Source organism: Hypanus sabinus, chromosome 9 (assembly GCF_030144855.1).
Source record: "Hypanus sabinus isolate sHypSab1 chromosome 9, sHypSab1.hap1, whole genome shotgun sequence".
Classification (NCBI taxonomy): domain Eukaryota; kingdom Metazoa; phylum Chordata; class Chondrichthyes; order Myliobatiformes; family Dasyatidae; genus Hypanus; species Hypanus sabinus.
The window spans coordinates 56,643,885-56,667,023 of NC_082714.1; the positions used below are offsets into that span (position 1 = coordinate 56,643,885).

At 43.4% G+C, this 23,139-nt stretch overlaps 1 protein-coding gene across 2 annotated transcripts in view; it reads right to left on the reverse strand.

Moving 5' to 3' along the window:
* Nucleotides 1-23,139, reverse strand: part of pfas (phosphoribosylformylglycinamidine synthase) — a 43,094-nt gene that overhangs the window by 15,564 nt on the left and 4,391 nt on the right. For both annotated transcript variants that reach the window (XM_059979750.1, XM_059979749.1), the window contains 13 exons: nucleotides 22,727-22,862; nucleotides 22,175-22,280; nucleotides 21,684-21,876; nucleotides 21,349-21,454; nucleotides 19,418-19,558; nucleotides 18,673-18,797; nucleotides 18,434-18,562; nucleotides 13,848-13,979; nucleotides 13,489-13,617; nucleotides 12,402-12,475; nucleotides 9,314-9,470; nucleotides 8,658-8,719; nucleotides 3,872-4,033 (listed from right to left, as the gene is read on the reverse strand). In XM_059979750.1, the coding sequence (XP_059835733.1) occupies nucleotides 3,872-4,033; nucleotides 8,658-8,719; nucleotides 9,314-9,470; nucleotides 12,402-12,475; nucleotides 13,489-13,617; nucleotides 13,848-13,979; nucleotides 18,434-18,562; nucleotides 18,673-18,797; nucleotides 19,418-19,558; nucleotides 21,349-21,454; nucleotides 21,684-21,876; nucleotides 22,175-22,280; nucleotides 22,727-22,862 (1,652 nt within the window). The remainder of the gene's footprint in view (nucleotides 1-3,871; nucleotides 4,034-8,657; nucleotides 8,720-9,313; nucleotides 9,471-12,401; nucleotides 12,476-13,488; nucleotides 13,618-13,847; nucleotides 13,980-18,433; nucleotides 18,563-18,672; nucleotides 18,798-19,417; nucleotides 19,559-21,348; nucleotides 21,455-21,683; nucleotides 21,877-22,174; nucleotides 22,281-22,726; nucleotides 22,863-23,139) is intronic.

Below are 23,139 nucleotides of genomic sequence, written 5' to 3' on the forward strand. Positions count from 1 at the left end.
ATAGGACAGACAGCTAGTGTTAACTTCATGTACAGAACTTATATCTGCATCTATGAAATCAGCGCTGAGGATGTTTGAAGAAAAGACCACTAAGACAATAGTCGGAACTAGTTTGAATCAGGAAACGGCATACTTTGCTGAGCAGAAATGAGAGTTTAGCAAGCTTAGGTCCCAGAGGGACCAGACAAGGGTACCATTACCTGGCACAAATCCAATCAATAAGTATGTTAGGAGATCGAAATGTGCGGAATGTCAAAGTATTTACCACTGAGCAAGACCATTTGCATAGAACTGAACAAGTTAGGCTAACTGAAGAAAATATCAAATCGGAAGATGTAGAAGAGTGCCAAATCACATTGCTTGTGAAGGAATCACTTACTAATGCAAAGACATCTGAGGTAGAGATTTTGATGATTGTATCAATAACAGCAGACCCTGGAGATTCTAAGTGCACAAGTACAATGTGTGGATAAAAATGGCTTGAAAGCTGTGTAAGTGAACTAAACCAGAATGAAGTGCAGAAACCGGTGAACAGAGATCCACCCAGGAAAAAAGCATTCAAATTTGGAGGTGGAAAGATTGTACAATCCACCAAAAACAGTGAACATCCCCGTAAAAATAGGGCAGACAAAATGTTACATTGAAACGGAGGTGATACCAGTGAACATTCCATTACACTTGAGTAAATCTTCTCTTAAAAAAAGAGTGGTACTGGAAATGGAGAATGACCAAGCAATGATGTTTCAACAGCTAGTGTCTCTCGAGCTCACCAGCCCTGGACGTTACTGTGTGAACATTCTGGATAAAGGCATTACTGAGAACCAATGTGAGAATGAAGCACCAACTGTCACACAAAACATGACTATAGATGAGAAACAATGTGTTGCTCAAACTTCACAAGCAGTTTGGACACACTTCAATTGATAAGACTTCAGAAACTGCTCAGGAGTTCAGGAAACAAAGATGCTAATTATTTTTCCATTCTAAAGCAGATGATTGACAGATGTGAGACGTGCCAAAAGTTTGGAAAGCCCAAGCCTGCAGTTGGTTTGCCACTAGCATCTGAATACAATGAAACAGGAGCCGTAGACCTACATGAACTGGAGCAAGGAGTGTGATACCTCCACATCATTGATGAGTTCACACGTTTCAATACTGGTAGCATTGTAAACACAAAGAAACCCTCAGAGATTGGAAAAAAACCTCATCCATTCCTGGATAAGTGTATATGGCCCTCTTCAGAACGTACTCAGTGATAATAGTGGCAAATTTAATAACGATGAATTTAGAGATACTGCAGAGAACTTTAACATTGACATGATGGCAAAGAATACCATGCAGAATATACATAGGTACAGCCTATATCGATTGGTGTTGGGCCAGAATTCTAACCTTCCCTCTGTACTGGTTGAAAGACCACCTGCTCTAGAGGACCCTACAAGGAGTGAATGGCTTGGGAAAGGTATTTCAGCACTGCATGCATTAAGGAAGGCTTCCACTGAAGCAGAGTGTTCAGAGAGAATTCGAAGAGCACCGAGGATACAGGACCCTCCTACAAATGACAAATATGAAGCAGGGGACATAGTGTATTACAAAAGAGCATACTGTACAGAATGTCAGTTGGCCAGGATGGACTTGTGGTATTCGTGAGACATGAAGGTACATATGTGAGAGTGTATCATTCCAGACTATGTAAAGCACAAACTAAAGACCATCAGAACTCCATGGAGAATGACACAAAAAAATGAAAAGCAATTACCTGGCACACTGTCACACAGCACAGACAAGGATAAGGAAAGTGCAGCTAAGGACCCAAACAGTGGCACAGACCAGACAGTGCTGGAGAGAGTGCAGCTAGGGACTCAGACTTGCCTGAACAGAAGTTATCACAAGTGCAAAGATAACATGGAAGTTTCAGTCTTAAAACAGGACAAACTGAGAAAGTTGTAGACCAAAACACTGGTATCTCATACAAAGCTGAGGTCTTAGGACGAGCAGGTAAAGCCACCGAGAGAAACAAGAGTTGGTACAACTCAAATTACCTAGAACCAGTCACGGTTGCTGGCGCTGCAGGGTCAGTTGACATGTCATGTGTTAACAGACTTCATATTGAATCAAGTATAGATCTGGGTGGACCATCTGAGATATGTCAAAATGAAGAGGTCCTAGTAACTACAGAGGTGTCATTTGAATCTGCAAAACAGGATGAAATCAGAAGTTGGAGAAATAATGGAGTGTTGAAGAAACCAGAGACATTGGTCAAAAGACAGTGTCTACAAGATGGTTGTGTACCCTGAAAGAATCCCCTACAGAAATTATACAAAAAGCACGTCTGGTCGCTAGAGGTTTTGAAGAACTGAACATAGAAGAACTCCAAAAAGACTCACCAACACGTGCATCAGATTCTCTTGGACTACTTCTCTGTGATATGTCAAAAGCATTGGCAACCCCATTGCACGGACATGAAATTTGCATTCTTACAGGGAATGGGCCTCCTGAAGCCAGAAGTGAAGGAACACTGTGGAAACTCAAAAAGTATGTGAATGGTCCAGCAGATGCATCACTCTGCTAGTATAAAAAGGAGAAGAGAATAACGTTGAAAACAGGTGGAAAGATGTCACATGTGGATCCAGCTGTTTTTTTTTAAACTGATAAAATTCAGGATATCATGTGATTGGAATACTTGCCTGTTATGTTGATGACTTCATATGGAGAGACTCACAAAAACTTCACCACAACAGTAACCCATCAGCTAAAGTCAGCCTTTCAGGTTGGACGGGAAGAACATGACAGATTCTGCTACGTAGGGATAGACCTCCTTGCTATTGATGGAACAGTACAACTGCACCAAGAAAGCTACATCAAGAATCTTCAGACAATCCGAATGGAATCCTGACGTGTTACACAACAGGGTGCACCCCTCAGTGAAGCTGAAGTGGAACAACTTAGGTCAAAGTTTGGTCAGATTCTAAGGCAGAGCAGACCTCATATCATGTTTGAGGCCTGCAACTTGGCATCCAGCACAATCTTCCTGATTGAGGTATTCCAGGGGGCTATTTTATTGTGCTGAAGGGAGAAGAGGTAAGTTTTTCACTTCTCTATTGGCAACACATGCCAACAGAGAGGTGAAAATGATGATGTATGTAGTACATTGGCAGGAGAAACTCTTGCAATGTCTAAAAGTATAATAATGCAGTTTTTCTGTCCACTCTCTATTCTGAGCTTTTCCATGGTGATCCAAAGGAGGACAGTCTACAAATAACTTGTGTCACAGACATCTTTGGTTGATGCCATCAAATCCACCAAGCCAGTTACAGAAAAGAGGCTTTGTCTAAGCACAGAAAATTCATCAGGTGCTATGATCAAAGGGAACTTTGTAGACACAAAGGAACAACTAGTTCCAGCTCATGCTGTTAAAGGCACTTAGTGAAGGCATTTGGTACCTGAAGAACTGTATTAACTTCAAGTGTGAGAACTAGTTCCCATATCATAATGGACATTTGAATTGTTTTAAATTTAAAAAAATATATATACACGAAAAGGATTGTTCAGTTCTGTTCTTTTCAACTATGTAAGTATTTAGTATGCATGCACACTCTCCTTGTTATTTGCGTGTGGAGGGAGATTGTGGTATATAAAGGTGGCGGCTCTCAGGTATTGAAGGGAGATGTTGAAAGTAAAGTTGTTTAAACAAAAGAAAAACGTGTCCTTGCTGTTTGGGTATTCACACAAGATTCTTTTCAATAGGCAGTGAGCCAGTGCTTAAGAATCCAGAGTATGCCAGGAATGTGGTCACAGACCAGAGGGTTCAATGCATTAAACAGAAGTTAACCCACCCTCAATCAGCTAAGAGATAAGCTAATTTACTCACCATTCCATCTCCAGTTATTTTACCAACAAAATCAACAGGACATTTCTCTCTATTGCAGACAGCACGCAGAAACTCAGAGTCCTTTGAACGCAAGAGGAGAGCATTGGATTCCTGATACTCTGCTCCCCACAGCTCCAGCACACTCAGAGTTGGATCACCCACCTGAAACAATGGAAAGATGTGCAGAATAACCCTCAACACACTCACTCAGCACCGTATTAAATAAACAGCATGGTTTAGACCTACAAACACACCAACCCTCATTCCAGATCAAGGGTAGAATGAATCCATAAACACGCTGAGATACGTTGCATGCCCACTGCCAAAAATTAGCAAACACAGTTTTGAGGACAAATATGAAACGTACTAAAATCATGTCACATCCCCAAAATCACGAATCAGTGTCAGGGTAATTTTGCCAAATGCCCCCCCCCCCGAAAAAGCCAGATGAAATGTAGCTCAGAATGTCAAAGCAGCAGGAAGCTAACACTACACTTTCCATAATTTTTCAGCTATCCTGGTTTCCATAACAACATGAGAATTAAAACATGATGGGGTAGAAGTAGCTACAGTCTAAACAACTATAGGTAAGTTGGTGGAACTTGTTCTAAGGGACTTAATAAACTTACAGAATCAGGTTTAATATCAACGGCATATGTCGTGAAATTTGTTGAATTTGCTGCAACAGTACAGTGCAATACATAATAGAAAACACAAATTACAGTATTTAAATAAGTAGAGCAAAAATATAAATTAGTATGCCCAACGTTAACTGGTTTAACATCCATTCAGAAATGGCAGAGGAGAAGCTGATCCTGAATTGTTGACTGTGTGCCTTCAGGCTTCTTCCTGATGGTAGCAATGAGACCAAGGCATGATCTGGAAAGGCTCTGGTTAATCAGTGCCAGGCAAAGTGATTTGTTCAGGGAGAGTCCTGACAGACTAGAATGATTATATTTGGGAGAGAAACAAGTAGGTTTGATGAAAGGAGTGTGTCTGATATGATAAGACCTGTAACACAAGGTTCAGTACTTGTTCCCCATAGTGACTTACACTTAAACAAAAGGGCTACAATAAAGATGTCTCCAGATGACAAAAACTTGATGTATGGTCAACAACAGGAAAATATTAGTACTGTCAGTTAGAGAACCAAGAAATGTAATGGTATAAGGTATGCATTGAGATATTACAAAAACAAGAGAAATAAAACAAAGAAACATAGAAAAATAATGCTGCTAAATCAATTCAATACCATCATGGCTGATCATCCTAATAGCCCTTTAACTTCTTCAGCTTCTAGGAGTCATTCCTAAAGATACAGCAACCTGGTCCCCTAAGCCTACTGTGGTAGAGAATGCCACAGGTTCACCACTCTACAAGTGAAGCAGTTGCTTATCTCAGTCACTGAAGTGTTAGCCCTTATCCAGAGACTCCAACCCTTGTCTGCACCCAGCTTGCGAGTAGCTCAGTATCTTGTATCTTTTTATAAATCTCTGCAAGTAGGGAAGTGCTACAACTGCCCATCTCATCCCACACCATCATTCAGGGCCCCAAACAGTCCTGTCAGGTGAGGCAACACTTCGCCCACAAGTCTGTCAGGGGCACAGTATCTGGTGCTCCGAGTGCAGTCTCCTTGAAATCAGTGCGATCTGACATAGATTGGGGGGGGGGGCCACTTCACTGAGCAACTTCGCTCAACAGGTAGAATTTCCCAGTGGCCACCATTTTAATTCTACTTCACATTTAGACATGTCCATCCATGGCCTCCACTACTGCCGTGATGAGGCCATTCTCAGGTCGGAGGAGCAGCATTTCACTTCTTCTGGGTAGCCAACAATCTGATGGCATGAACATCAATTTCTCCAACTTCCAGTAATTCCTCCCCTCTAACCCTTCTCTTTCAATCTTCTATCTGGCTGCCCTCTTACCCTCTTTTACCTGCTTATCTCTCTCTGGTGCCCCTTCTCCTGCCTCCCACCCCCCACCCCAACGGTCCCCTCTCCTATTAGATTCCTCCTCCTTCAGCCCTCACCTTTCCCAACTATCAACTCCCAGCTTCTCACTTTATTCCTCTTCACCACCCATCCAAATTCCCCTCAACCATCACCTGTCAGTTTGTACTCCTTCCCCTCTCCCACTTTATTCTAGCTTCTTCACCCTTTTCCAGTCCTGATGAAGATCAAGCTTGAAATATTTATTCTCACTATTGATACTGCCTGACCTACCAATTTCTTCCAGCATTTTGTGTGTTGCTCTTGCAAGCTTCTAGTTGTTCCAAAACAGGTCTATGCTTATCAGGAGCAACATGGTACTTAGGCAAACACAAAAAAAGTGGGTCCCCTTAGAGATCAAAGGAGTAATCAACGTGTGGAGCAGAGGGGATATGGGTGAAGTTCTGAGTGAATGCTTCTCTGTACTTGCCAAGGAGAAGGATGTGGAAGATAGAGTTTTGATTGGGGTTTCTTTTCTGCATATAATTAAGAATGATGAAGGGACGGTGGTGGACATCGGCTATATGGATTTTAGCAAGGCATTTGACAAGGTTTCACATAATCAGCTGGTCCAGATGGTTAATGCAAGTGGGATCCCAGGTGAACTGGCCAGTTGGATCCAAAATTGGCTTGGTAATAGCAGGCAGAGGGCCATAGTGAAAGGAAGACTTTTCATTGGAAGGCTATTACAAATAGGATTGATGCAGATGGTTGTATTTGTGATTCTTATAAACAACTTGAACGTGAATGTGGATCTCACTAATAAGCTTGCAGATGACATGAAAATTGGTGTTGTTTATGATGAGCAAGGTTGTCCAAAGATAGAGGATATAGATCAGATGGATGTTAGGGTGGAGTATTTGCAGAATCTAATCTCGACATGTACAAGGTTGAAATGTCAAGGTAGGAGATATCTACTGAATGGTAGGATACAAGGATTATTGATGAATAGAGGGAAAGTGGCAACACAGGTAGATAAAATGGTGAAGAACATTATAGCATGCTTGCCTTGCCATGTCAGGGCACAAACAAAGTTGTGACATTATGTCGCACCTTTACAAAATACTTGTTAGACCACTTTAGAGCAGTTTTTGTTATGCACTGAAGGATAAAGTTGCAGAGGAATTTCAAAAGGATATTGCCCATTTTGGAGGGCTTTTCTTATGGAGAAGCGATTGTATAGGCTGAGCTTGTTTTCCCTCGAGTATTGGAGGCCAAGTGTAACTTGACAGAGGCATAAACGTATTCTTAAAAAAGTACCTGTCTACCCTAGAGTACTAAAAGTAGCAAAACATAGGTTTAAGGTGCTTACAGAGGTAGCAACTGATTAAGTTGTGATAATAGTTTAAGAAATATTTAGTTAGGAATTCAATAGGCCAGGCACTAAAGCAACGTAATGTGGGCAAATGAGATTAGTGCAGATGGGAAAAAGGTTGGCATATTTGTGGTGGGTGAAAGGGCCCATTTCTGTAGCACTTGACTTTTCTGTCTTTTCCTGGGCAAGGAGAACAAAATTGCAATCAGACCCTGCGTAACTACAGCAAGATATCCTTGCACCTGTGCTCAAAACTTCAAGACTGTCAATACATTTGAATCTGAACTGATTGCACTATTTGCATATTTGTTTTTAGTGACTGCGTACAAGGATATCCAGAGCTCTCTGTACATCAGCATTTTGCAATCACAATGTAAATATACTCTATATACTCATGACTATGGCCAAATTCCACTTCAATTCCATTTATAAGTTTGCAGACGACATCTCTGCCGTGGGACAGATATCAAACAATGACAGGGTGGAAAACAGGGGTATTGGAGACTCTGGACCAGGGATTCCCAAGGACCAATACCATTAAGCGATGGGACTACGGACCCCAGGGTGGGAACTCCTGTTCCAGTGGTATGGTGTCAACACACCATTTTCCTCAACAGCAGCTAATAGAAGCTAGTCATCGACTTGAGAGAGAAGGGTAGAGTATATTTGTGTCAATGGTGTGCGGTAGAGATCATGGAGACCTTTTAAGTTTCCAGATGTAAATATCACCAATTAGTCCCAGTCAATCCACATGAACACTATGGCTAAAAAAAGCAGACAACTTCCTCAGAAGGCTATGGAAATTCAGTATGCCAAGAGCTCCTACCAATGTTTATGATGCACATTAGAAAGCATCCTATCTGGATGTATCAATGTTTGGTAGGGCAACTGTGCTGCCCAAGACTGCAAAAAATAGCAGAGGGTGTACACAATCCAGTTGATCACACAAATCAATCTCCCTATCAATGACTCCCATCTACACTTTCCACTGCCAGGGGAAAGCAACCAACACAATCAAGGCCATGCCCATCCTGACTGTGCTCCATTCTCCCCTCTCCCATCAGATAGAAAATACAAGAGCCTGAAGGTACAAACCACCAGACAAGGACAGCTACTATCCCACTGTTATCAGGCTCTTGTACAGACCCTTCAAACATTAAAAGATGAACTCCTGAGTTCTTGATCTTCTAATCTAACTTACTGTGACCCTTGTACTTTGCCTCCCTGCACTTCGATGTAACTACAACACTATTCAGCTTTGTCTCAATTTCACTACCTCTAAGCAATGCTATTTTGTAGGCATGATCTGTCTCATGCATAACAAAAGCTTCCTGTATCTCAGTGCACGTGACATTAATAAACCAATACATCACATGCACAATTCCTGTATATTTTCTTTTTAAAAAACACCTTTGATTGAGTCTCAGGGATGGATAATGCATAATAATGACGTTCTCCCCTCAGATAATTTCCCCCTTACCTTGAATTTGCTGGTGTATATCCTGGCACCTGCTGGTTCACTCAGCTCTTTCAAAACATTACCTAATGGGAGTATTAAAGCGAGTACATCACATTCTGTAAATATCAGCATGGTAACTGCATGCACTGACAATAACCAAATATGTATTCAATTTTCACCTCCATTAACTACTCTCATAACTATTCGCTCCTAATGGCCATATACCTAATGGACCCAAACTCCTACTACCTTTATTCCCAACAGATCCAAACCCATATTTGAGGATTTGCTCATAAGACACAGGAGCAGAATTAGGCCATTTGGCCCAGTGAGACTGCTCTATTCAATCATGGCTGTTTATTATTGCCCTCAATCCCACTTTCCTGCCTTCTCACCACAAATTTTGACACTCTTATTAATCGAGAACCTATTAGACTCACCTTTAAATATTCTGGTATAAATATTTAAATATTTATTATTGTGACAATAAGTCTCTTCCTATACTCTCAAGTTCTGCTTTTCCTAATGCCTCTATCTGCGACATTGCTCCAGACACTCCTACTTGGCACTGCCTGATACCAACCCCATTCATTCCCCCTCCCCCCATTCACATCTGGCAGGACCTCCCACTGCTGTCAATCACCCCACACTCAGCAGCATTAGTTAGTAATACTCACCATTGCCTCCAGCTCCCTGGTCATGAATGCTACAGATTGGGTTGCTCTGCTGTCTTTCCACACAGGCCCGGAGAACTCGGTTCATCTTCTGCTCCATCTCAGCATCACCTCGCTGCACTGCCCCAAAATCAAGTTCTGCTGTGTTGTCTCCCTGCACCTGAGGTGAGAATCCAGAAATCCTAATCATGAATAACCAAAATCTTCACAGGCCAATGCAGCTCATCTTGTGTCAATACACACATCAGTTCAATGTTACTAGTGCATTCTCACATCTGCTCATCATTACAAATACTGCTGCACCAGTGCTGATTCCATGCTTATACTGTCCCTGGCTGCACCCTACCCCAATTCCATCCACTGTTCCTTTCATGCAGCCAAGTTCACAGACCACTCTCCCAACACCTAGAGAGTGCTTTATCCCCCCACTCCAGCCATTTGCTCTACCAGTGACTTCCCACATGTTTGTTTACAATCTGTCAACAGTCCTTTCCCTGTAATACCAACCACCTACTCCACTCCTAGCCATGAAAATGGCCACAAGGCACCTCATTCATCATTCCTGGTTTATGAGGGCTGTCAGATGATGTGGAGAGATAAAATTATATAAAATAACTATATGCTAAAAAAATTAAACAGTTGGGCTGAACTGAGGAAGATGATTTAGCTTAGACTGACAATCAGTCAAAACGGGATAAAAAAGTTTGAGTGTTTTGAAAAGTAAAGCTAACATTGCAGTATTTTCAGGGGATTTCAAACTTCAGATTATTTGGTACAGTAACACAATCCTTTAAACAAAATGCAGTACAGCACAGGAAGAGGCCCTCCAGCCCACTATGTCTGCACAAATCATGATGCTGGTTTAACTAATTCAAGGGTCTGTCTAAACGACTCTCAAACATTGTATGATATGTGCTTCCACAACTCTCCCTGGCAGTGCATACTAGGCATCTGTCACATTGTGTAAAGTAACTTACCTCCCTCTCATCTTAAAACATTTCCAATTCCAGGGAAAAATATTATCTACCCTAGTGGTCACCAACCCCTCGATCGCGATCGACTGGTTGATCTTTGAGACTTTCCCCAGTAGATCCCGAAAGGAAAAATAAATACACAAATACTGTTGAGAGGTTTTCGTTCCGTTCTTTCTGCCCAGTGCGCATGTGTGTAGTTCCCCCGCACTACACAGTGTAATTCAGTGGTCCCCAACCACCGGGCCGCCGAGGAAACAACATGAGTCAGCTGCACCTGTCCTCATTCCTTGTCATGCTCACTGTTGAACTTGAACGCATGCGAATTCATCAGTCGCCTAAACACAGAGATACTGTTGAGCCAGGGATCACTGGTCGGTTTTGTGTGGCCGGCGATAACCGTCATTGCTGCTGACCTGGAGCACGGACAGATGGGCGCCGCCTCTAAACCTGTTTAGCACACCGAATGTTCGTGAGGAACCCGGTGCTAAAATATTTGCAGACGACCTAATTCGGGCTCAGGGTTTCGTAAGTAGCAGAGCAGCTACCTCACTGCGATCTACTGAAATAAATTTTTGTCGGCCGATAGATCCTACGGGGGGGGGGGTGCGGGCAGGCGCTCTGTCGCTGTCTCCGGACTGTGACCGCCACAACCCGGCACGGGGACCTCCGGCCCTGACCTTGTCCTCTCACCTCACCCACGACCAGCTGCACCTGGCCAAGGTGGCTGGTGGCAGGCGGGAAGCTGTCCTTCAGGCTGGGAGGTTGTCTAATGAGGCAATGAAGCTGTGGTGACCCACTTTCTACGCGGGCGCACCGACTCACAAATAGCCAGTGCGCGGGAAGAGACTTTGGTAATGCACCTCTGATGTCATTTCCGCCCGGAGAGGGCGGGCACTAGGGATTAAATGCCAGCGCCATGAAGTTTGAATAAACTAGTCTCAAAACGACTTACCAACCGCGTGTTGTTATTTCAGTGCTGTGTGTAGCACATCGCTACAAAGCCCTCAAAACTGCTTTGACACCCTGAGTCCAAGCACCCTGCACTTAGAGACGGACCCATTGAGCTTTTTCAGTGGAAAAAACGTGAGCAAGTGGAACAGCAGCTAAGTGCCGAGAGCCGCGAAAACTAAATAGACTGGACATAAGGAACTGCTTCGAGTATCGTTGTATTCCCGTTGTGTTTAACACGCCCCCCCTCCAGTCAGCAAGAATATTGTCAATATTAAACCTGCCCGCGGTGCAAAAAAAGGATGGGTACACCTGGTGTTTATATATTATTTCTACTTCCGGGCTGCGGGGTTTTACTTTTGGTCTTTTCTGCCCCAGTGCGCATGCATGTAACTAATTGATCTGGGGTCGATCTTGCCTTTCACTAAGGCCAAGATAGGGGATTTTGGGCTTAAAAAGGTTGGTGACCTCTAATCTATCCTAAAAGAGGTTCAAGATAAATTTCTGAAATGAGAGAGAGAGACGCCGTTCTGAGCAGTCTCAGGGAATGCAAGGGGCAGCAATGGAACAGTATCCTTCTGGCAGTTGAATATAACTCAGTTCCAGCCGGCCTAGCTATGCACAGAGGCAAGGATAAACCAGGACTTGAAGCCAAGGGAGGAGAGGCTGAACTATGAAGCTTTGTTCACTTGAAGCAATGTCAGAACACAGCATGGCATTCGAGGTAGGACTCACTCACAGTAAAGATATTGAAATAACAGAGCAGGACAAGCCAAGATAGGAGGAATTTTAAGCCACATGCTGAACACTCAACAATGTAGAAAACCTAGTGGCTGTACCCTTGGTATGTGAAAAGTTTTCAACTCTGTCCAAACATAAGAGCAGAGAGACCCCAACACTCAACTGCCCAATGGTGTCAGGATAGAACAACTTCTTCAACTGAAAAAGACACAATGGTCCAAGTGGCAGTTTCCCGTTATTCTCTGATGGAACTTTGACAGCCTCAGAAGGGATTGTGCACCCTCTTTCAGCAGATCCTGGTGGCTCTGCCCTCACAGCCTGTACTTCACCTGCAGCCCTCACAGCTAGTACTAAAATTCTCTCACGCTGGTGCCCACTCCCTCACTGATTAACTTCAGATACAAGAATAAATTGACTTGATATCTTGCCTGAATGGAAGATGCGGCCCCTCCACCCACACCGATTCGATACACAGGGCCTCCGATCTTCACCACCTCCATCTCTGAAAAAAAGACACAAATCAGGAGTTAGACTAATATTACTGGATGCTACTAACAGGTCCCAGTCACACACAGGGCAAAGTTAAATCAACTGCCAGGAAGTGAACTTGGGCTGTGGTCACATTTACGTGGGATAGGCTCAACACATGGGTCATGCTCATATCAGGAACAAATTGCCCACTCCCACCTCCATCCCAAAGCCATCACAACCCACACACACATACCCGAACCTAAAGATATTCCCAACCCACAACTAGACCACATGCCCAACCTACCCGAACCCATAAGGGCAACACACCCATTGCCACCTGCAGCTCCAAGGTACACCCTCATCTGATGAATTGTTTTAACTATATCCATGACCATTCCAACTCCTGATGCCTGCCCTCCAATCCCACATCCTGAAAGAAGTCAGGGGAACACCCACATCCACCCCGTCGATGCCTTCTTGATTAGTCAGGACATGAGCGTTATGGGGAGAAAGCAGGAGATTGGGGCTGAGAGGGAAATGGATCAGCCTTGATGAAATGGCAGAACAGACTCGATGGGCTAAAGGCCTAATTCTGCTCCTATATCGTATGGTCTTATCCATCTATTGCACACAAATCCTAACTAAAATCCTGCATACTCATCCCAGAAGAAAGTCAATGGCTATCCTGGCAAAGAGCACTGCCTAGTTCAAGTGCTCCCATGTGCTTGGCTACAACCTTAGGCACACGTGCCCTCCTACTACCCCACCCAATGGCCAATGGAGCCAGTCACACTGCTAAACAATACCAGACGCTCAGTGGCATGTACCCAACAACCCCTATGTCCACTCACAGATAATTAATCGCCCTCTTGTCCAGTCACACTCCTACCAAAAGTCACCTTGCCAATCATTAGTCCACCCCTTATTCTACATCACCTACACTCTGGCCTAATTTACTCTCAACCAAATCCACAATCGCCAGCAAAGCACAGAAGCACTCAGACATTACTACCACTTGTCCAGCTTCAGCCAAACAAGACACACCTGGTTCAGGCTGTTCCTTTCGGACATGTTGATCTTCAATGGTTCCAATACCAGCACTGAACATAATGGGTTTAATCCACTCCCTCCTCTCCCCACTGGGGAGTATCATTCCAAATGAGCGGGCAAATCCTGGAATAAAAAGAAGATCAAGCACACTGGAAGAGAAACATGATGCAGCAGCTGACTGCGGGCAAGAGCAGAGGTCAGACAGATACAAGGCTCTATCTGCTGCTGACCAGAGACAACAATTAAATGGATTCCAAACAGATCTAGATCAACTGCCAGGCCCCAAGCAAATCCAATGCACCCAGCTGCTAAGACCTTACTGCTGCTAGGAACGTACTTCAACCAGGTCCTACCTGCCAAGACTGGCTCTCCAAATTTATTGCCGTAATCTGAAGCTCCATTACTGGCCTCAATCACCACTTCCAGTGGTCGTGCAAAATTTCCAGGGTGGGTGAAAGTTTGGTCTTCCCAGGGTAGCTCATAACCTGCAACGACAACAACATCAAATTAAAGTGTACCTACTTTACAATCTTATGCGGATGTGCCAGAAGGACAAAAATTGAAAGCTCAAGGGAAGATGGCCTAAGCTTTAAGCAGCTATTTCTTGCATGCCAAGGTGATCACATTGCAAGTACAGCACAGAGCAGCCAGACACAGGAGAAAGTGAGAGAGAAGACTGAAGTATGTAATACTTTATGAATAACCAATCAGAATCAGGCTGAATATAGTTATGGAGGTGGGGGGGGGGGGGGGGAGAAGAGAAGAGAAATGCAAAGGAAACCAAAGTGAATAAATAGTGTGATAAAAACCATGGAAAGATACCCAAAAGCATTTTATAAGAATGTGAAAGGCAGACAGGATTTAAGGATGATTATGGCACTGAGGCACACTCCATACTCACAGGTGTATGGTAAGGCACACTCCATACTCACAGGTGTATGGTAAGGCACACTCCATACTCACAGGTGTATGGTAAGGCACACTCCATACTCACAGGTGTATGGTAAGGCACACTCCATACTCACAGGTGTATGGTAAGGCACACTCCATACTCACAGGTGTATGGTAAGGCACACTCCATACTCACAGGTGTATGGTAAGGCACACTCCATACTCACAGGTGTATGGTAAGGCACACTCCATACTCACAGGTGTATGGTAAGGCACACTCCATACTCACAGGTGTATGGTAAGGCACACTCCATACTCACAGGTGTATGGTAAGGCACACTCCATACTCACAGGTGTATGGTAAGGCACACTCCATACTCACAGGTGTATGGTAAGGCACACTCCATACTCACAGGTGTATGGTAAGGCACACTCCATACTCAGGTGTATGGTAAGAGGATGTTGCCAAAATCTCAGTAAAAGGGGCAGGTGAAAATTGATTAGGTGGTACTGGATCTGCTCCTCTCAAAGCAACTTAAATTTGTCAATGAAGTTACAGAAGGAATGCAAAAGATGTTTGTTATGCCGACTTTTTTTTGGGAAAAGACAGCCAAAAATGTTGCACACAATAGCAAAACCGAGGCCTGTAGGGTCATTTGTAACATGATATGAAATTGGCTTAAAGGCAGAAATGGGACTATTGCCAAATGATGGAAATGGGTACATGGCTGACACTAAGTTTTAACAGTGAGGAACAGATTTCAAGAGGCCAAAATAGGTTGGTTGAATAACCAAACAAGAGGCAAATAAAATACAGAAAAGATACGTTTTGCAGAAAGATCAGATAGAACAATGAAAACTCAAAGACATACTTCAAGGAGCACAAGAACGAGGACATTAATTTAACTCTTAAAAATGGCAAGGAATGCTGAGAGACCGAGTTGGAAAACATATTGGAACCGAGGTTTATAGAACACAAAGGAGAGTTGAACCAACATTATCCACCGTAGGCCACAAGTGAAAGACTGTCTAATTTTGATCATACATTAGGAAAGATGTGAAAGTCCTACACCAAGCCCAGAATGAACTTAGGAACATATAGCTGCTTTAAATATGATAGCTAGAGGGAAGTTGTTACCATTGGATGATGGTTCAAAGATCAGGGGGGCGGGTGTGGAAATTAACATTCTGGTCAAATGACAAAAGGAACCAGGAAGAAAATTTTGTTTTTACATTGTTCAGTCCTGCTGAAGGGTCTTGGCTCAAAACACCGACTGTACTCTTTACCATAGATGCTGCCTGGCTTGCTGAGTTCCCCCAGTATTTTGTGCACGTTGCTTTTATGTAGGTTTTAGGATCAGGAGATCACCACTTGTAAGCAGGGCCGCACACAAGTTTCACCACCTTCAAAAGGGAGCTGTTATGTATTTGAGAGAGAATGGATTTGTGGTACAATTGGAAAAGAACAGCTTAATGGGATAATTCTACTGGGAAACTGCAAAGATTCAATGGACCGAGTGATTTGTTGTCCAATTATTCTACAACTCTACTTTATGACAGCCACACTAATAAAACAGAAATTAGTCAAGCCCCAGAGCTACCACTGTTTTAGTCAATGATGGAAGTAGATCCCATGTAATCTGCTTTGGTCATTATGGACAATAAACAGATACCAAAACAGTTTAAAGTTGATGTAGAATCAGATACTCTGCTGGTGTTTTCTTTAGTGACAGATAAAGGCACCAGATACTGACACCACTGAGAAAAGTGCATAGGATCTTAACATGTTTAAAATTAGAGGCATAAAAAAGTCATGATGAACTGGTTCAGCCCCACTAGGAAATGTTTCTGGGTGTCATACTTCAGAAAAATTGTTTAGCTTTAAAGAGGATGCAGAAAAGGTATACTAAAATTATTTTGGGTATGTTGATTATATGTACAGACCAGAGAATCTGCGGTTCTTCTTCTTTACAGGATATTAAGAGGAATAGACAGAGTGGACAGACAGCACCTCTTCCCCAAGGCACCACTGGTCAATACAAAAAGACATGGCTTTAAGGTAAGGGGAGGAAAGTTCAAAGGGGATATTAGAGGAAGGTTTTTTACTCAGAGAGTGGTTGGTGCGTGGTGCCTGAGTTAGTGGTGGAGGCAGATACACTAGTGAAATTTAAGAGACTACTAGACAGGTATATGGAGGAATTTAAGGTGGAGGGTTACATGGGAGGCATGGTTTAAGGGTCAGCACAACATTGTGGACCGAAGGGCCTATTCTGTGCTGTGCTGTATTGTTCTACGTTGAAACAGAGAATCTGGTAAACAAATTTACTGAATATAAGAGGGGAACTATTCCCATTGGAAGGGTCAAGAGTCAGGGTCACAGGGTGATGGCAATCTACAATAAACCAAAAATGAGGAAAACCTTTTCCTTCCAAAAATAATGAGAAGTTGGGACCTGAAACAAACTGCCAGGAGGATAGCAGGTGCAAATTCAATTGCAGTATCCAATAAAGAAAATATTCCCTGGAATATGGGGAGAGTGGTGGTTGGGGTGGGGGAAGAGAGGTGGGACCAACTGGATCTTTCTTATACACAGCTAGCATGGGCACAGGCTGAATAGACTTCCACACTCCAACCATCACAACTCTCAATTCTGCTAGAGTGACAGGTACTATACATATCGCAAATATGGAGACACCGATAAGACACCCATGATTTTCTCTCTCAGTATAATTTATGATGATTTTGATAAAGCCTCATGTGATGCAAAAGCTAGTGGGGAAGTTGTGCCCAAAAAACACAATATGAATTGCAAAGAACAATGGAGAAAAAATTTTAAGTGACGACAAAACTGTTTACATTGGGATTTCACAACAGCAGGACTGTTCAATTCTTTGCTTCATGTATGTATTAATGATTTAGATGTAATTGTAGCAGCCACCATTTAAAAATTTGCAGAGCATGATAAAAACTGTAGATTTCCCAAGCAGAATGGAAAATGTGGAATTACGTGGGAGGCCAGGCAGCAGCCAAGAAAAGAGAAATAGTGTATGAGATTTCAGGAAGGTGGCCATTTTTGAAGATTGAGAGGTCATGCTCTGGGTGAGGCCAGAGATCTCATGATAAACGGATCAATGGGAACACATGTCCATAGGACCTCAGAAGGAAGCCCCCAGTGATCGAAAGGGAAAAGGTAAAGCTTAGCCTGTTGGCTGAGGTACAGAATACAAGAGATGCCATGCTAGAAATGTATAAAATACCAGTTAGGCTGCGTAATAGGAAGCAGATTAATGCACCAGAGGGGATTTCATCACATTTTCAAAAACTAACACATACAAGGACACAGGCAGACCTTGAGAATTTCAGAGTGATTTTCCTGTTCCCTACCTTGTGATCTTAAATAACTTTTTAAGCAGGAGTATTGCATGCAGCCCTGATAGGCAACAACAGGAACAATGTGTTTAAGCTAGAGGATGCAGATGTTGCCTGGATTGGAGGCCATGAATAACAGGAGATTAGATCGGCTGAGTCTATTTCTCCAAAGTGAAGGAGGGTGACAGGTGACACGATGAGAGCCATAGACAGGGTAAATAGCCAGCATTCACTTCCCATGGTAGACATGTCTAAAATCAGAAAAAGGAGAGAAAGAGGCTTTAGAAGAAAAAGAGATTTTTCACACATAGTATCTGAAATGAGCTGTTAAGAGTAGGTGGGGGAGGCAGGAACACTTAACCATTGCTTAAAGAGGAACCTGGACAGGCACTTGAATGAGCAGGCCAGAGAGAAATGGAATTAATACAGAGAGGTACAGTGGCCAGCATAGATGAGGTGGGCTGAAAGGCCGTTTCCCACCTGTCAGGACACAGGTGAGGACGCAATTTCATGTTGGATGGTGCAATAGCCTACAGAGCAGCTAACCATGAGCTGGAAATAGCATTTTTTGGCTGGTGGGTCAAATGGCTTCCCCCTTCTTCCCCCCTGCCCCCGCTAAATGATTCAGTGCTCACTGATACCGTTCAGAGATAAACTGTAGCTAGACCGCAAGCCACACCTGGGTAGAGCAGATTCCCAAAGCAGTAACCAGCTGTCCCTGCAATCACATGTGCCCCTCGACCTGTGCACTGGACATCCCGTATCCGACCTCCTGTTCCTGTAGCTGCACCGCTGAATGGAGCCACACCTGAAACAATGGAAGACATCAACCCAATGAGATAAGCTGTGAGTACAAGACTACTCGATGAGGAGAATCCAGCCTCTTTAGCTGTAGTGCTCCCTCACATCAACACTGACCGGTGGGAAAGTTGTGTGTTTCAGCAGTGAAGACTATATGCCTCTTGGTTTCATGAATCTCTATGTTGCTGGCTTGAGATCCGTTGCTGGGGTAGAGAGATTCAACACTTTTGCCTTCAATAGCACTGTGGAGAAAGACAAAATAAACTTCACACTCATGAAATCTCTAATCATGCAGTTCTCTCCCACTTTTAACTGACTATCCAACATTCTTAATTCCTGCCTCACATATCACCTTATTCTCACCCTCAATACCATGTACCCATTCTCTCCACCTCATTTCCATCCTTGTACCCGAGTTCCAAAAGTGACACTCCACTCCTACCATCCTTTCTCGACCAAAATCCTCTGAGGTTGTCTCCTAACCCACATCCTTGTCTTCTTTTCCTCCAATTGCTTATCTTGCTGAACCCCCATCCTATTACCCTACCAATGATCTCCCTTCTGTCATTCCCAATTCCCTCCTCCCTGTCCTCAAACCTCCCTCAACACCTTTCTCTGAACCGGCTTCACCCCTGAACTTTACCTCCCACTTACCCTCAGTCACTCACTAGCATATTCCTTCCAAATCCCACATCCCTCAACTCTAAATCCTTCACATACCTCTCAAATGTTTCTCCTTCAACTTATCTCCAGAGCACCTCCTCCAACATCTTCATGTAGCCCCTACTATCATGCTCCATCCTCTTTTCTCTGCTTCCCCTCCCCCGCTGTTCCACTCTGCTGCTCCTTTGACTTGACTCACCTGCTATTGTCACAGAATTTGATAACATTGTTCTTGTTGCTGTAATCCTGTGTCTTAATGATCAGATCAAAGAGACTTTTCTCCTTGGCTTCTCCATCAATCACCAAGCGCCCTTTAAAGAACCAATGGCGGCTGTGTTCACTGCAGAAACAAACCAGCTTTATAGCAAGAATTACTTGTGAAGCTCCACCTTTGTAAACTGTCAAGGGATGGTAACCATTAAGGAGTGGGGGTGGGGGGGGGGTGAAATGAGGAAATATAGATGGAAAAATATAGTGATGAAGCATTACTGGGAAAGTGTTAAGAATAATAGTTTGCCCCTTCTGCCACAAGAGGAAATGTCCTTTCCATATCCACCCTCCACTTTTAGGATCTTATGCTTCAATCAAATGTCCTTTCACTCTCCTAAACTCCAATCCATACAAGTCTAAGGTTCTAATCTTCATAAACCAACCTGTATATTCTACTTATCTCCTGAACCTTCTCTCAACTGCTTCCAATCCTTCTTAAAATAAAAAGAAGAAAGCACTCCTGGTACAATCTGACCTACAGTATGTCCTACATAACTCAAGCATAACTTGTCAGAAGTCACTCCCTTTGAACTGACCAGTTCTTTAGTACTGGTCAGTGGGTGTCACGGCCTCCTGGAACAAATTGGCTCGGTGACTTTCTCCACTCCCTAATGCTTTACTGATATGGTCACCATGAATTTCCATCATTCAAACAGATCTTACGTAGAGGTATAACATGTTGCTGTTATAGCTCTAATGGAATCATTGGAAATGACATCTAATTCTCTTTCCACTGATGCTGCCCAACTTGCTGAGTGTTTCCAGCATTCTGTTATTGCTTCAGATTCCCAATGACTAGTTTTTATTTCTTTTCACAATACATTCATTGCCAGGCTGATTCTAATTTAGTTTATTATAAACTTTTATTTGAATTTTTTCCAGTCTCTGATCCTGTTCCAAAACTTAAATGTATTCAAGTGCATTTAGCCCAAACCCCCTTATAAGATTGAGAAATTTACAATCTAACTTGCCAGATTACTGCAGATTCCCATTATACTGTGGACCTCAGGAAGGTGCAGGCTGGCCACTCCCTACAGCTCCTCTATGGAGAGAGTCAGGAGCACCAAGTTTCTGGTGCGCGTATCACCGATTATCTCACCTGGTACCTCAACATCTCTTTAGTAAAAAAAAGCATAGGAGCACCTCCACTTCCTGACAAGATTGAGGCAAGTGATGCTCCCCAACCCCATTCTATCCACATTTGTCCCATAATCTTTGACCTCTGACCATCAGGCAGAAGGTACCACAGCAGAAAAACAAGGACCTATTAGGCTGGGTAACAGCTTCTTCCCTCAGGCAGAGAGACTTCTGAACACCCTGCTACCACCCAGTACACATTATTTTATGACAGTAATACTATTGTATATTTAACTGCATGTCACATATGCATTTTATGTCAACTTGTACATCCGCAGAACATTCTTAACCTATTATTTTACGTGCTGCATGTGATACATGTACTCTGTCTTTCACCTTGGTTCCAGGGGAATGTCGTTTGTTTAGCCTTTGACGTGTGTGAGGTTGAATGACAATGAACTTTATACACGGAACAAACAATATATAGGGTATTTTCAATCCTATGGCTTTTTCGTTAAATAGAAAGCTGTAACTTTGTTTAAAGTCCTTGACTTGAAGACAATATTTCACAGATATTAAGCATACAGGCCTACAGGAAAAGAACTAGACAATGGGTTTAATTTGTAATTGACACAGAGTGTCGAAGATAATGTTAATGCAGTGAAACGAGTTTACCAGCTTGATACAAAGCAAGGAGATGTGGTGGTTCACTAGCATTAGTTTGTGATTCACAAAAGACTGAGTAGAGGAGAACACTGATAGTTAACAGTGACTGGGGTTCACCTGTTGGACTGCGCTAGGTCAAAACACTCCACACTAGTGGGATTCCGGTCCACCTTTTGAAACAATCCTGTGTAAAAATCCAGATCCCATGAATCAAAAGCTAGACCTGTGGAGAACAGACAGTGATGTTTAGCTCCAAAAAAAGATCAATACTGGGTTTCTCAGCAATAGTGACAACACCTCCCCACCACCCCTCAGTCCAGACACCAGTATTCTTACCTTCCAAGTGTACTCTAATGTTCCTGCAAGCTCTGAACAATATTTAAAGCATGAGATGATGCCACTCAATTCACTGAATCCCCTTCCCTCCCCCACGGACCAGCCCCTGCACTCACCCAGCTCCTGGTTTGCTTTCTCCAGTGCTTCCCTGCCCTCGTTCAACACATCCACTTCATTCACCTGTGATGGCTGGATCGACACTTGGAAAGTCTCAATGGGTCGCTGATACACACACTCCGTCATCCGATCATAAAAGTCAGCAACCAGCTCACCCAAGGCAGCTGCATCCAGTTCCTTGAAATTATGTACCTACAAACATTTAGCAATACCAGCAACATTAACAACATACACCCAACAGCAGGCACACACAGAGCAGAGCACCTACACGAATGAGTGATATGGTTTGCTACAGACTGCCAAGGAACAGTGGAAGGAAGGGGAGGAATTTAAGACCCACTCGAATCCCAGTGAAGGAAACTGTGCCAGATGACCAGTGTTGGGTCTTCGGCACGCGTTTGTACATCTGTACTGGGAAATTGGCATCCAGTTCCTGGGAACACACAACTGCATCTGCTGCTGACCTTATGCAAGTACTGACATCACCTACCTTCAGCAGATAGCGACGTGAGCACTCAATGCGATCCACCTCTGTTAGCCCAATGGAGTGACAGATGGACACAGCATTTGTTGACCACGCTGTGGAGAAGTTCAATCTGAGATAGGGAAAAAAAAAATTATTTGGAGTGCAATGAGCAAACAATAGGCAGGCCACAAATCTGAAGAACTAGCACCTGACTAAGTTCCCAATCAACCTACAGGTGTCTTCATATATACAGACTCTCACACAGCCTCTCCTGCATACGTGCAAACACATAGAACCACTACTAACAAACATATACACTCACTAAATTAACACAGAAGATGCTGGAGGAACTCAGCAAGCCCGGCATCATCTATGGGGGATATGAGGGGAGCAATGGACAATTGACATTTCAGGCTGAGACCCTTCATTAGGACTCTCACTGGATCACTCCTTTATATACAAAAATGAACAAAGAAACATGGTCACTTCTCTCCGCAATGTGGAATTAAATCTGTACCTGTGCACATATACACAAATATAAAATGTTCTGACTTCCAACTCTACTTGTTGACTCACCTAGGCCCAACCTCCACCAGCAAATCTCCATCCTGCTCCTTGACGAAGGGTTCAGTAGAAATGTTCTCAGAATTGAAGGGATATTGGAAAATCCATGCAAACTTCTGTCTGTCCTGTGGAGTTGGGGAGACTGGAGCTGAAGGAAGAGGGAGCAACATGTAGATTAGAGGGGGAGGGTGATCAGACGGAGGAGGAGGACTGGAACAAGATGGTAGACAAGTAAGCCAGGAGGGCCCTTTCTCCAATACACTGCAATCTTCACCATGACATCTTAATCACCTAACACGAGGAAATCTGCAGATGCTGGAAATTCAAGCAACACACACAAAATGCTGGCAGAACACAGCAGGCCAGGCAGCATCTATAGGAAGAAGCAGTCGACATTTCGGGCCAAGACCCTTCATCAGGACATC